Source organism: Triticum urartu, chromosome 3A, assembly GCF_056163025.1.
Source record: "Triticum urartu cultivar PI428250 chromosome 3A, HENAU_Tu73, whole genome shotgun sequence".
Classification (NCBI taxonomy): Eukaryota; Viridiplantae; Streptophyta; class Magnoliopsida; order Poales; family Poaceae; genus Triticum; species Triticum urartu.
Window position 1 is genome coordinate 450,159,424 of NC_141875.1, and position 14,840 is coordinate 450,174,263.

Genomic DNA, 14,840 nt, shown 5'->3' on the forward strand with positions numbered 1-14,840 from the left:
AATGGCGTCCATGGCGACAGGAAGCAGGAGGTCGCCGCGGTGGGGCTCTTTCCGCCGGATCACGCCAGATCCCGCGGGAAAGGAGCGAGGGCGAACAGATCTAGGCACGAGGAGTCGAGGCAGGGGCTTCAGGCGGCGAATACGAAGGAGCTCTGACATTGCTGCTACCCAGAGAGAAACAGAGGGAGTTTCAGAGAGAGAAGCGAATCGGGGAAGGGAACGGGGATGTCACGAGGGGACCTTGCTGAACGGCGGCAACTCACCAGCGACGAGGTAGGCGGGAATGGTTCGAGGAGCTCGAGGACGATGACTTCCGGGCGTGGGAGGCGAGGATGGCCGGCGCAAACTCCTTGGGGCTCCCTGTTGCACGAACAGAGAGAGCCGGTGAGACAGGGAGGAGAGAAGAACAAACGGAGGGACAAGAGAAGAGATGGGTGCGAGGCTCATCTGTTGGTCCACGGCGACGGCGCAGGACAGCGTCAGGCACGGGAGGCAGCGCAGGGGAGGCAGCGGTGCTGACTGGAGAATTTGCGCGAGGCCGAGCGCCATGGTGCTTGCGGCGGCGTCGGTCTCCACGCTAAGGATGACAGAGCTCGACGAGGGGGTGCATAGAGGAGTCATGCGAGGTAGGGGATGGAGTGGACGCGGAGGGAATGGAGCTCCGGCGGCTTGGCTGGATGGAATTGATCGGGGGAATTCCAAGGAGGGTGGCTGATGAAGCTATGTACCTAGGGTAGGGTCACGGACCTGTCCTAACTGCCCTACCCAAGGACACCTCTAGAATAAATCACCTTTCAATCGACTTGGAGGTGTTTCACTCGACAGACTCGAAGAAATTCAACCAAGAAGCAATTACTCGACCAAGATCCAACCACTCGACGGCCAAGAGACCTAAAGGCGCCCCGCACGCTAACGGTCGGTCATTAAGTAGCTTTTATGGTCATCATAGCACTTTATTACTAGCGTTACCAGAAACGCCCTGCCTTAATGTACATTGAACCCTTCGTAACGTGGGCTGGCCGGGGTCCTGGCGCACTCTATATAAGCCACCCCCCTCCTCCGAGACAAGGGTTCGCACCTCTGTAACTCATACACACATAATCCAGTCGACCGCCTCCGGGCTCCGAGACGTAGGGCTTTTACTTCTTCCGAGAAGGGCCTGAACTCGTAAACCTTGCGTCCTTTACAACCTCTCCATAGCTAAGACCTCGCCTCTCCATACTTACCCCCCTACATCACTGTCAGAGTTAGAACCACGACAGTTGGCGCCCACCTTGGGGCTAGGAGTCTTAGCGCCTAGTTTGAGAAGTTGTGATTTTTTCCGATCTCCTTGATCATGGTTTCGGGCGGAGCTTTGGTGGAGGGCCGCGAGATCCATCTCGGCGCGCTCACGTTCATCGCCGACGACTCCGCTTGGCTTCAGGAGGCTCCACTCGACGTCGACGCGCTCCCCGTCCGCAGGGCGACGCACTTTCGCGCATGCGTCCGTGGTGTCCTCCTGCGGCAGCCGTCGACCCAGTATCGGTCGACTCCCGTGGCATCTCCCCGCCCTGTTTCTTGCCGGCGCAAGCGCTCCGGTCGGTCGAGGCTTCAGAGGTGGGTGAGGCATGCGGTGGCCCGCCAGTCGGCCACCCCGCAAGTCGCGGCAATCGAGCCCGACGAATCCCTCTACCGCCTGTTCGACCTGTCGACTGGCTCCGCAGAGACTGCATCCGAATGCGACAGCAGTGACCCAGCTGTAGAGGTTCTGGTGATCGATGGGCCACACAGTCCTCCCGGTTTCCCCCGCGCTGACGGAGGGGGCGACCCGTCGCGTCCTCACGAGGAGTATCTCCCCGAGCCTCTCACGTCGTTGCAGCGGGAGGAGCTTCGCCGCCGAAACATGGATGCACTCCACACTCCTATCGTTGGAGAAACCCCCGAGGCCCGAGCCTTGGAGGACGCGCGCTTGGCTAACTTGGCCGAGCGCACTCGACTGGAGAATCTCTAGCGAATACTCGACGAGCGAGCGCGTCAACGGGCTCCAGAATCCAGTCGACGTCAACTCTTTCCGCCCCCGCAGGTATATCGTACTCCGATTCAGAATTTGGCGACTGCGGCCCGTATAGCAGAGTCGATTCAGCCCTCCCAGTCAGAGGCTGGTAGAGGCTTGTTGCAAATCAGAGCGTTGCTCCAGGCAGCGGGAGACCAGAATTCCGTTGTTTCTCAGTCGCGGAACAGGATCCACAGTCGATCCGTTGCAGCGGATACAGTCCAGTCGGCTCACAGCCCAAGATTTCCTCTGAGGCGTGAGGGACGTGGAGACCGGCGTGATCAGCACAGAAGGAATGAGCAGTATGATCACCGATTCGATCGTGATGATCAACGTCGAGTGCCAACCCCTCCCCCGAGGAGTGGATCATATGTGCCTCGACAGCAGGTGGACAGACGCCCTCATAGTGTTGGGCGGAGAATTCCAGTCGACCCCAGGGAACCAGGCTTTGATGCGAGATCCATTCTCGTTCAAGGTTTGGTCGACAGGAATAGAGCTCACCGAGAAGGCCATGACAGAGATGCGCCTACCAGTAGCAGAGTACATGTTTCAGGGCCGGAGTGTTTCAGTCGAGCCATCAGAGCCGCTGTAATTCCTCCCAACTTCAGGTTGGCGACTGGAGTTAGGTAGTTCACCGGTGAGTCCAAGCCCGATACTTGGCTCGAAGATTACCGAGTGGCTGTCCAGATTGGCGGTGGGAACAATGAGGTAGCCATGAAGCACCTGCCTCTCATGTTAGAAGGCTCAGCCAGAGCGTGGCTGAACCAGTTAGCACCCAGCAGCATTTACACTTGGGAGGATCTCTCCCGAGTGTTTGTCACCACATTTGAAGGAACATGCAAGCGACCTGCAGGCCTTACGGAATTGCGGTCTTGCGTGCAGAAACTGAATGAAACTCTGAGGGATTACATCCAGAGGTGGATCACATTGCATCACACAGTTGAAAATGTACCAGATCATCAAGCAGTTTGTGCCTTTAAAGAAGGCGTTAAGTACAGAGAATTGAATCTGAAGTTCGGTCGAACCGGAGAGATGTCTCTGAATCGGATGATGGAGATTGCCACCAAATACGCTAATGGTGAAGATGAGGATCGACTCCGGAGTGGCAAGCATAAAGCAGTCGCCCAGGAAACCGGAGGAAATTCCAGTCGGAAACAGAAGCAGAAAGCCGAGCCAGCCGCTCCTGGGGAGGCCCTGGCCGTGACCCAGGGAAAATTTAAGGGAAAACCCAAAGGACCTTGGAACCCCAAGAAAGTTAAAGACCAAGATGGAAATGATGTTTTGGATCTACCGTGTCACATCCACACCAAGAAAGATGAAGAGGGTAGACTCATTTACCCAAAGCATACCACTCGACAGTGTCGGCTTCTGATCCAGCAGTTTCAGGGCAAGCAGTCCAAAGATAAGGAAAAGAAGTCGGACAAAGTTGAGGACAAGGAAGATAGTGATGATGGGTACCCCCAGGTCAATTCCACCCTGATGATTTTTGCTGATGTTGAGAGCAAAAGTCGACTGAAGGTTATTAACCGTGAGGTAAATATGGTTGCTCCGGCAACACCCAATTATTTGAAGTGGTCCCAGACTGCCATCACATTCGACCAGTCTGATCACCCTACGCACATTGCCACCCCTGGGAGGCAAGCTCTGGTGGTCGACCCAGTTGTCGAAGGCACTCGACTGACCAAAGTCCTGATGGATGGAGGCAGCGGTTTGAACATACTGTATGCAGAAACATTGAAAGGGATGGGCATCCCGATGTCCAGGCTCAGCACTAGTAACATGAGTTTCCATGGAGTCATTCCTGGGAAGAAAGCCGAGTCACTCGGCCAAATTGCTCTTGATGTGGTTTTCGGTGATTCCAAGAATTACTGCAAGGAAAAGTTGACATTCGAAGTTGTGGATTTCCAAAGTGCTTATCACGCTATTTTGGGCAGGCCAGCTTATGCACGCTTCATGGCTCGACCATGTTATGTGTATCTCAAATTGAAGATGCCTGGTCCCAAAGGTGTGATCACTATTATAGGCAATCGGAAGAAAGCAGAAGAGTGTTTTTAGAAAGGCTCAAAGATTGCTGATGCTCAGATGGCGGTGGTCGAGCTGCAAGAGTATCAGAAGACTGCAGATCCGAGTGAGTTGCTATGGGCTAAGAAGCCTACTTCAGAATCAGCTTTTCAGTCGTCCGGTGAAACGAAGGCAGTTCACATTCACCCGACCGATCCAAACGCTGCTCCGACTCACATCTCAATGACGGTCGACTCCAAATAGGAAGAAGCGCTCATCCAGTTCCTCCGTGAGAACTGGGACATCTTCGCATGGAAGCCTGCTGACATGCCTAGAGTTCCCAAGGGGCTGGCTGAGCACCGTCTACGAGTCGACCCAAAATTTAAACCTGTGAAAGAACATCTTCGACGGTCCGCCGTCCAGAAGAGGAAGGCCATTGGCGAGGAGGTGGCTCGGCTCTTAGCAGCGGAGTTCATCCGAGAAATTTACCACTCCGAGTGGCTCGCCAATGTTGTCATGGTCCCCAAGAAGGACAAGTCACTTCGCATGTGCATTGATTTCAAGCATATCAATTGGGCCTGCCCGAAAGATCATTTTCCTCTCCCCCGCATTGACCAGATAGTCGACTCGACTGCGGGATGTGAGCGTTTGTCTTTCCTAGACGCCTATTCCGGGTACCATCAGATCCGTCTGTACGGGCCCGACGAGATCAAAATAGCTTTCATCACTCCATTCGGGTGCTTCTGTTATGTTACCATGCCGTTCGGCCTCAAGAATGCCGAAGCCACGTTCATGAGGATGATTCAGAAGTGTTTGCTCACTCAAATCAGTCAGAATGTGGAGGCATACATGGATGATATTGTGGTCAAGTCACGGAAGGGTTCCGACCTGCTGACTGACCTTGCTGAAACCTTTGCCAACCTCTGGAGGTATGATATCAAGCTCAATCCGTCAAAGTGCACGTTCGGAGTTCCAGGTGGGAAGTTACTCGGTTTTCTCGTTTCTGAACGGGGAATCGATGCCAATCCTGAAAAAATTGGTACTATACTCCGGATGAAACGTCCTGTGCGTGTGCATGACGTCCAGAAGCTTACAGGATGCTTGGCCGCTTTAAGTCGATTCATCTCTCGCCTCGGTGAAAAGGCATTGCCTCTTTACCGACTGATGAAGAAGTCCGACAAGTTCGAGTGGACTCCAGAAGCTGATGCAGCGTTTACAGAGCTCAAAGCTCTGCTCTCCACCCAGCCGGTGCTTGCTGCCCCAATCAGCAAGGAGCCTTTGCTGATTTACATTGCAGCCACAGGACAAGTTGTTAGTACAGTACTTACGGTCGAGCGGGAAGAAGAAAGAAAGGCCTTCAAAGTTCAGCGCCTAGTATATTATGTTTCTGAAGTTTTGACTCCTTCAAAGCAAAGATATCCTCATTACCAGAAGCTTGTATATGGGATATATATGACCACGAAGAAGGTTGCACATTACTTCTCTGATCATTCCATTACAGTCGTCAGCGACGCTCCACTATCAGAGATTTTGCACAACAGAAATGCAACTGGTCGAGTGGCCAAATGGGCGATTGAACTTCTTTCCCTAGATATCAAGTTTGAGGCAAAGAAAGCTATCAAGTCCCAAGCAATTGCAGATTTCGTCGCCGAGTGGATCGAACAGCAACTTCCGACTCAAGTTCACTTGGAGCACTGGACCATGTTCTTCGATGGATCTAAGATGCTGAATGGTTCTGGTGCTGGGGTAGTATTGGTTTCCCCCCGAGGAGATAAGCTCAGATATGTTCTCCAGATTCACTTCGATTCCTCCAATAACGAAGCAGAATATGAAGCACTTTTGTATGGGTTGCGCATGGCCATTTCACTCGGCGTCCGTCGCCTCATGGTCTATGGCGACTCAGATTTGGTGGTTAATCAGGTGATGAAAGAATGGGACGTCAGAAGTCCAGCTATGACTGGTTATTGCAATGCAGTGAGAAAGTTAGAGAAGAAATTCGAGGGGTTAGAGCTTCATCACATCCCCGACTGAAAAATCAAGCGGCTGATGATTTGGCAAAGATAGGCTCCAAGAGAGAAGCCATCCCCAGCAATGTGTTTTTGGAACACATCCACTCGCCATCAGTCCAAGAAGATCCTTTTACAGATGAAGCCCCGCAGCCAAAGAGTGCCACAGATCCGGCTGAAGTTGAAATTCCGGCAGTGGTCGACCTAATCATGGAAGTTTTGGCAATCACCCCTGACTGGACGATACCGTACATCGCGTATATCCTGAGAAAGGAACTCCCGGAGGATGAAGAAGAGGCTCGACAGATCGTCCGTCGATCCAAGGACTTTACAGTCATAAAGGGACAGTTGTATAGAGAAAGCACGACTGGAGTCGGTTAGAAGTGTATAACACCAGAAGAAGGTCAGATAATCCTTGATGATATCCACTCAGGGACCTGTGGTCATCATGCATCCTCTCGGACCATTGTGGCTAAAGCATACCGAGCGGGATTTTACTGGCCAAGAGCGAATGAAATGGCAAAAGAGATAGTCGACAAGTTTGAAGGGTGCCAGTTCTACTCCAACATGTCGCACAAGCCTGCATCAGCCCTGAAGACCATTCCACTCGTCTGGCCCTTCGCTGTTTGGGGACTGGACATGATTGGCCCATTGAGAACAGGCAGGAGCGGCTTCACACATGTGCTTGTGGCAGTCGACAAGTTTACCAAATGGATTGAAGCTAAGCCTATCAAGAATCTTGATGCTTGCACTGCTATCAGTTTCGTCAGAGAGTTAACATTCAGATATGGAGTCCCGCATAGCATCATCACCGATAATGGGTCAAACTTTGATTCAGACAAGTTCAGAGCTTTTTGCGCCTCTCAAGGCACACGAGTCGACTACGCATCGGTCGCCCACCCCCAGTCGAATGGACAAGCGGAAAGGGCAAATGGTCTGATTCTCAAAGGACTAAAGCCTCGGCTGATGCGTGATCTCAAGCACACAGCAGGCGCTTGGGTCGACGAGCTTCCGTCGGTTCTGTGGGGATTGAGGACTACCCCGAATCGGTCGACTGGAAGAACTCCGTTCTTTCTGGTTTACGGAGCGGAAGCAGTCCTGCCGAGTGATCTACTTCACAATGCACCCCGAGTCGAGCTTTATACCGAAGATGAAGCAGAACAAGCCCGGCAAGACGCAGTCGACCTCCTGGAAGAAGAAAGAGAAATGGCTATGATCCGATCGACCATTTATCAGCAAGACTTGCGTCGATTCCATGCCAGAAATGTGAAGAGTCGAGCCTTCCAAGAAGGAGATTTGGTCCTCCGAGTGGATCAACAGAAACCACACAAGCTCGCTCCTACTTGGGAAGGCCCCTTCATCGTCACCAGTGTCCTCCACAATGGAGCGTATCACCTTTACAATGTCGATCGCCAGATCGATGAGCCACGAGCTTGGAGTGCAGAACTGCTCCGCCCCTTTCACACTTGAATTCTCACTCGGATGAGATGTAATAAGAAAAACTTCTGTGGTCTATTTATCAAAGACAAGAGTGTTACAAATTTTCCTATAATTGTTGTTGCTTTTGTTTGCGTGTGAAAACCCCCAGTGGGTGGCTTAGCTGCGAATTCGTTTCGCCTAAGTTTGTAAAAAAATCCTACCGAGTGGCGAGCCAGACTCCCACTCGGAGGCTTAGCTGCAGCTCAGTGCTCGCCTAAGTGTTTAAAAATCCTACCGAGTGGCGAGCCAGACTCCCACTCGGAGGCTTAGCTGCAGCCTAGTGCTCGCCTAAGTGTTTAAAAATCCTACCGAGTGGTGAGCCAGACTCCCACTCGGAGGCTTAGCTGCAGCCCAGTGCTCGCCTAAGTGTTTAAAAATCCTACCGAGTGGTCAGTCAGCCCCCACTCGGAGGCTTAGCTGCAGCCCAGTGCTCGCCTAAGTGTTTAAAAATCCTACCGAGTAGAGAGAAAACCTCCCACTCGGAGGCTTAGCTGCAGCCCAGTGCTCGCCTAAGTGTTTAAAAATCCTACCGAGTGGAGAGCAAACCTCCCACTCGGAGGCTTAGCTGCAGCCCAGTGCTCGCCTAAGTGTTTAAAAATCCTACCGAGTGGAGAGCAAACCTCCCACTCGGAGGCTTAGCTGCAGCCCAGTGCTCGCCTAAGTGTTTAAAAATCCTACCGAGTGGTGAGCCAGACTCCCACTCGGAGGCTTAGCTGCAGCCCAGTGCTCGCCTAAGTGTTTAAAAATCCTACCGAGTGGAGAGCAAACCTCCCACTCGGAGGCTTAGCTGCAGCCCAGTGCTCGCCTAAGTGTTTAAAAATCCTACCGAGTGGTGAGCCAGACTCCCACTCGGAGGCTTAGCTGCAGCCCAGTGCTCGCCTAAGTGTTTAAAAATCCTACTGAGTGGAGAGCAAACCTCCCACTCGGAGGCTTAGCTGCAGCCCAGTGCTCGCCTAAGTGTTTACAAATCCTACCGATTGGTGAGCCAGACTCCCACTCGGAGGCTTAGCTGCAGCCCAGTGCTCGCCTAAGTGTTTAAAAATCCTACCGAGTGGTGAGCAGACCTCCCACTCGGGGGGCTTAGCTGCAGTCCAGTACTCGCCTAAGTTTGAAAAAATCCTACCGAGTGGAGAGCAGACCTTCCACTCGGGGGCTTAGCTGCAGTCCAGTACTCGCCTAAGTTTGAAAAAATCCTACCGAGTGGAGAGCAGACCTCCCACTCGGGGGCTTAGCTGCAGTCAGGCACTCGCCTAAGTTCGAAAAAAATCCTACCGAGTGGAGAGCAATCCTCCCACTCGGGGGCTTAGCTGCAGTCCAGTACTCGCCTAGGTTCTCTCACTAGGAGACTTAGCTGCAGTCCGACACTCGCCTAAGTACGAAACACCTCTCAATCCTCAAGGACGACGAGGGGTGGGTCGACTGCCACCTTCTCCTGGAGAGCTTCGCCACAAATACAAGACATGGGTCGACTGCTTCCCTCTCCTTCGGAACTGCGCTGCGAGTGCAAAAGTTGTCTCGAATGAAGAATGGGTTCACTCAGCAGGAGATTCATAAAGATATTCAACGGTAAACCAAGTTCAGATAAATTCTAAAGGTTCCAGACCACAGATCGAAGTACTCGGGCATGCAGCCTGAAAAAGTTTAACGGTTACAAAAACCACTCGGCATTCCGAGGCAAATTTAAGGTGGGACATAAGAGTTTGTTCACTCCGCAGGAGGAGGGCTGGCAGGCTCGACGAACTCATCCAGGTCGACGCCGTCAGCTATCCGAGTGGCTGCAGCGATGAAAGTCTCCATAAAGGTTCGGAAGTCATGCTTCTGGGTGTTGGCGACCTTGATTGCTGCCAGCTTGTCTTGTCGCACCTCCTTGCAGTGGACACGAACCAAGGACAGAGCCACATCAGCGCCACACCGAGCAGAAGACTTCTTCCACTCCTGCACTTGGTCAGGGATTCCGTTAAGTCGAGTCATCAGAGACTCGAGATCGTTTTGGAGCGTAGCCTCTGGCCAAAGTGCCGGGTCGATCCATGACATGGCGACCTTCAGTCGAGCCAAGTAGTCCACGGCACCGTCGATGCGAGATTCCAGTCGGAGCAGATTCATGGCAGTTTCATCTTTCACGGGAGAGTTGATTGGATCCAAACCTGGTTCGATCCGCCCAGTCTCCTCTTCAAAGTTCTGGCAAAACTCTGCATTCACGATCCAAGGATAAGTCAATTTTCATACACTGAGTCGACACAAAAAAAACACACCAGTCAGAACTGAATGTGCACCTTCAAGCTTGATATACAACTTCTTGGCGAGGCTCCGCAAGTAGCTCTCCAGATCGTCCCTCCTGCGAGCGATGCCTTCCATCTTTTCGTTCAGGTTGAGGTTATCCTTCTTCCAACGTGTACACTCCCTGTTGGCTTCATTCAGAGAGGTCTTCAGCCTGGTATTCTCTTCTTCTAACTGGCCGACCGAAGCCAGCTTCTGTTCGGCCAGAGCGGTCTTGTCGTCAGCCTCCTTATGGGCAGCAGCCAAGTCCTGATCCTTCTTCACCAGAGCTTCTCTCAGTTTTTCTGCAAAGAAATGATGGTTGATTCGGAAATAGCAGAAGGGTACTCAAGCCTAAAAACTAACCAGTCGACAAAATCGTCTTACCTGCGGCGCCGTCTCTGACCTTTTGCAGCTCTGTCCTGGCCAGCTCCAAATCAAGGTTCAGTTGAATCTGCTGCTTCTCCAAGTCAGCAAAGCGAGCTCCAAGATCGCAAGATTTCTGAAATCAAAGGGGAGAAGTTATCGTTACAGCAAAAAAAACAACAAAGGCAATAAATACTAAGACTACGGTCGACTGCCAGTAGTCCACCATAGTCTCGGGGACTACACCCAGTGGGTGCACTTAGCATGCCCCCACCGGTTCTGATCCCACTCGACCGGCCCGCGGAAGTCGAGTTCAAAAAAAAGAGAGAAAGAAAGTAGAACTCAGACTACAGTCGACTGCCAGCAGTCCACCATAGTCTCGGGGACTACACCCAGTGGGTGCGCTTAGCGTGCCCCCACCGGTTCTGATCCCACTCGGCCGGCCCGCCGAAGTCGAGTGGAAGAGACAAACTACCAGTTTGGTTTATACATTCGGCAAAATATGAAGACTATAGTCGACTGCCAGCAGTCCACTGTAGTCTCCACTAGTCCAAAACTTCAATCGACGCACCCAGTGGGTGTACAGACGCAAAGATTTTCGGAAAGAATCTTCAGATAGCCGACTAACCTGAACGTTGCTCTGGAGAGCCGAGCTGGCATCATAGGCGGCTTGGCTGGCGTCCCGCACCATCTTCATCTTCTCCATCATAATGCCTGCCTGGCGTATGGCTTCCCTAGCAGCATTCACCTCGTCCTCTGGGACATGATGGGTTGCAAAAACTGAAGGCGGGTCGACAGGGGCCTGAGCAGTCGAAGAAGAAGGCAAGGCACTCGACAGGGGCTCCACGAAGGTAACAGAACCCCGATTGACGTCACCAGTGTCCTGAACGACTGGTTCCACCCTCGGCATCGACTGTAGCGCCTCACTTGCAGGAGCTTGCCTACTCTTCCTCGTCAAAGACCTCTCGGGCTCTTCATCATCATCAGGGAGGTCAATAATGTTGGGAGCTGTGCAAAGTTCAAATTGCCAAAATCACGTCACCCAATGATGCACGATGTAGTTGAATCGACCAAAGAAAGATAGTATGGCGGAAATCATACCTGGATTAGAAGTGACCGCATCCTCCATCACCTCATCATCATCCCTGTAAGCTGAGGTCCCGGAAGTGGCAGTGCTAACAATTCCAAAGTTCGTCCAGTTAAAACAAGAAAAACAAACAGCGCGGAGCGTCGAGCGAATACAAGGAGAGACACTCACGCGGAGGCGACAGGGATATCGATCTTGATCTTTGGCAGCGCCTTCCGAGTCTTCGGCTCTGCAACTTTGGGGTGTTTTGGTGCCTTCTCAGTCGGGGTTGGTGAAGAGACCCGAGGACGCTTCAAAGACTGGCCAGCCTGAGCAGTTGCCTTGTCGCGGGCACTCGGCCGTTCTTGGTCAAGCTTGGATCGTCTCTCTATGCGAGGAGGCGACTCGACTTCTTCCCCATCACTTGAGTCGTCACTTCCACTATCCCCTTCACCATCAGAAGTCCACTCGCCACTTTCGCCACCACTCGCCTCGCCTTCCAGAGCTTGCTCTTGCTCCCCGTTGGGCATCGAATACATTTCAGTAATGGCCTGAAAGAAAGCAGGGAGAACAAAGTCAGTCGACGCAATACAGACAGCCGCGCGAGTGAATTCAGATTACAAGCAAAAACTCAGAATCAGACCTGCTCTGGTGCATGCGACTGGTCGAATGGGGGGACTCTCCTGGCTCCTCTGGGATTGTCCTTGTTCCCGGTAATGCTCGACAGGCACTTCTCCAGCGTGTCGTCATCGACCTCCTCCGGGTAGATCCGAGTGGAGTCTTCTAGACCCGAATACATCCACATCGGGTGGTCTCGGGCTTGGAGAGGCTGGATGCGCCGCTGAAGGAAGACCTCCAAGAGATCCATACCAGTTACCCCGTCGCGAATGAGCTGGACCACTCGGTTGACCAACACCTTCACGTGCGCCTTCTCCTCCGGGAGCACCTTCAAAGGGGAGGGTTTTTCCACTCGGTCCATGGTAAAGGGAGGGAGGCCAGTCGATTTCCCTGGCGTCGACTGGTCTTTGCAGTAGAACCAGGTCGACTGCCATCCGCAAACTGAATCGGGAAGAATCATGGCCGGAAAGGAGCTTTTTCCCCTCGTCTGGATGCCAAGACCCCCACACATCTGGATCACTTGGGTCCTCTTGTCACTCGGATTAGCCTTTTTCACTGTCTGGGAGCGACAAGTGAAAATATGCTTGAAAAGACCCCAGTGAAGTCGACAACCCAAGAAGTTCTCACACAAGGAAATGAACGCGGCAAGATAAACGATTGAGTTGGGGGTAAAATGGTGGAGTTGAGCCCCAAAGAAGTTCAGAAACCCTCGGAAGAAAGGATGAGGAGGCAAGGAAAACCCATGGTCGACGTGGGTGGCAAGAAGAACGTGCTCACCCTCCCGGGGTTGCGGCTCGGATTCCTTCCCTGGAAGCCGCGCCGAGTCGTAGGGGATCAGCCCTCCCTCGGCTAGGTCGTCGAGGTCTTCTTGGGAGATCCTCGAGTGGATCCAGTCGCCCTGGATCCAACCCTTCGGCAGGCCAGTCCGCGAAGAAGATCCGCCCCGGCTCGTCGCCTTCCCCTTTGACCTCGCCGTCGCCTTCTTTGCCCGCTCCAGAGCCGTTGTCTTCTCCTTCACCATTGTCGCCGACGAGACACGTGTGGCGCGGTGGCACTGGAGCGAGAGCGAGCGGAGAGAAGAGGCGTGAGGAGGAGAAGAGATAATGGGGCGCACTGTTCGGGAGACTCCGGTCCAACGCCTTATATGAGGCCGCTTCCGAGTGGCTGGCAGGTGGGCCCAGATGGCTCTGTCAAAATCCGTAACGACCGCACGAGCGATACGTGGCGAAAAAGGTGGCGCGGGGATCGAGGCGGCTCCGCTCTATCTCGTCCGATTACTGCGGCCTCCCCCGTCCCGCGCGCTTCCCAAAATTCAGATCCCACTAAATCCGTGGGCAACAAATAACTTGTCAGACCAAAGATCTCCTCCGCACCGTCACTCGGAGCCTTACAAGTAAAGAAGCTCGCTCGGCGAAGAATTAAGAATGGATCAAGGCGACTGAAAAGGGAGTTGCTGTCATCACTCAGGTCCGTTGATCCGAAACAAGATATGCTCACGGCATAGAAAACGAGTCGGAGAAGTCCTCAACTCCTTCCCCACTCAAACCTCGATCCATTCGGGGGCTAATGATGAAGCTATGTACCTAGGGTAGGGTCACGGACCTGTCCTAACTGCCCTACCCAAGGACACCTCTAGAATAAATCACCTTTCAATCGACTTGGAGGTGTTCCACTCGACAGACTCGAAGACATTCGACCAAGAAGCAATTACTCGACCAAGATCCAACCACTCGACAGCCAAGAGACCTAAAGGCGCCCCGCACGCTAACGGTCGGTCATTAAGTAGCTTTTATGGTCATCATAGCACTTTATTACTAGCGTTACCAGAAACGCCCTGCTTAATGTACATTGAACCCTTCGTAACATGGGCTGGCCGGGGTCCTGGCGCACTCTATATAAGCCACCCCCTTCCTCCGAGACAAGGGTTCGCACCTCTGTAACTCATACACACATAATCCAGTCGACCGCCTCTGGGCTCCGAGACGTAGGGCTTTTACTTCTTCCGAGAAGGGCCTGAACTCGTAAACCTTGCGTCCTTACAACCTCTCCATAGCTAAGACCTCGCCTCTCCATACTTAGCCCCCTACATCACTGTCAGAGTTAGAACCACGACAGTGGCGGCTGCTGGTTGGATTGGACCGGGTAAGATCCCGATGGGGATTTGGTGTAGTGGCGGCGGCGGCGATGGGACAAGAGGCCTAAAATTTAGGGTTAGGTCCTAAATTAGACCAGGGAGTCTATATATATATAGGGAAAGAGGGGAGTTTGGATCATCTGATTGATCCGACAGTCAAGAATAAATGGGTTAGGAAATCCAAATGAGAAAACGGTGATGTTTTGCAGATGTTTGGGGATGATCCGGGCACAACGGTGGCGACAGTCCGGGTCGGATTCGGGACAACTTTCGGACGCGCGCGATGGGGGCTGCGGGCTGACGAGAGAGGTTAGGTTGGACCTGATGGTAGGTAGTGGGCTGTGTAGAGGGTCTAGAGAGGAAAGAGAGGGAAAGCCCGGCAACAGTTTTCGGAGACCGAAAACGTCCGACGTTAGACCGGCTATAATGCCGCTATAGTTTAACGGTTGGGCTATCAAACGAACTCCGAATGCGATGGAACTTGACAGGCAGTCTATCTACACTATAATAAGACCACACGCCAACTTTCATCCCATTCCGAGAACATTTTCCGGTCACTTATAAAATAATATTTCGGACATGCCGCGGGCGCGTGCAAGTGTGTCTGGGCTCAGAACGGACAACGGACGGAACGAGGAGACCGGGACGGATGTAAGTTTTGAAAACATGATGATGCAATGCACATGATGACATGATAAGATGCAACACACAAGCAAATGACATGACAACGTCAATGAATAACTGGGAGACAACTGGCACAATGGTCACGGGGCGTCACAACACTCCACCACTATGAGAGGATCTCGTCCCGAGATCTAGAATGACACCGGAGGGAAAACAGAAGAGAAAGAGAAGAGGTAAAACTAAGTTGCTTCTTTGACG

At 52.7% G+C, this 14,840-nt stretch overlaps 1 protein-coding gene across 1 annotated transcript in view; it reads left to right on the top strand.

The window, feature by feature from the left end:
• The first annotated feature begins 547 nt into the window (after positions 1-547).
• Positions 548-14,840, top strand: part of LOC125544307 (uncharacterized) — a 39,258-nt gene continuing 24,965 nt past the window's right edge. Inside the window, exon 1 of the mRNA XM_087515443.1 lies at positions 548-626. Coding sequence (XP_087371569.1) covers positions 548-626 — 79 coding nt within the window. The remainder of the gene's footprint in view (positions 627-14,840) is intronic.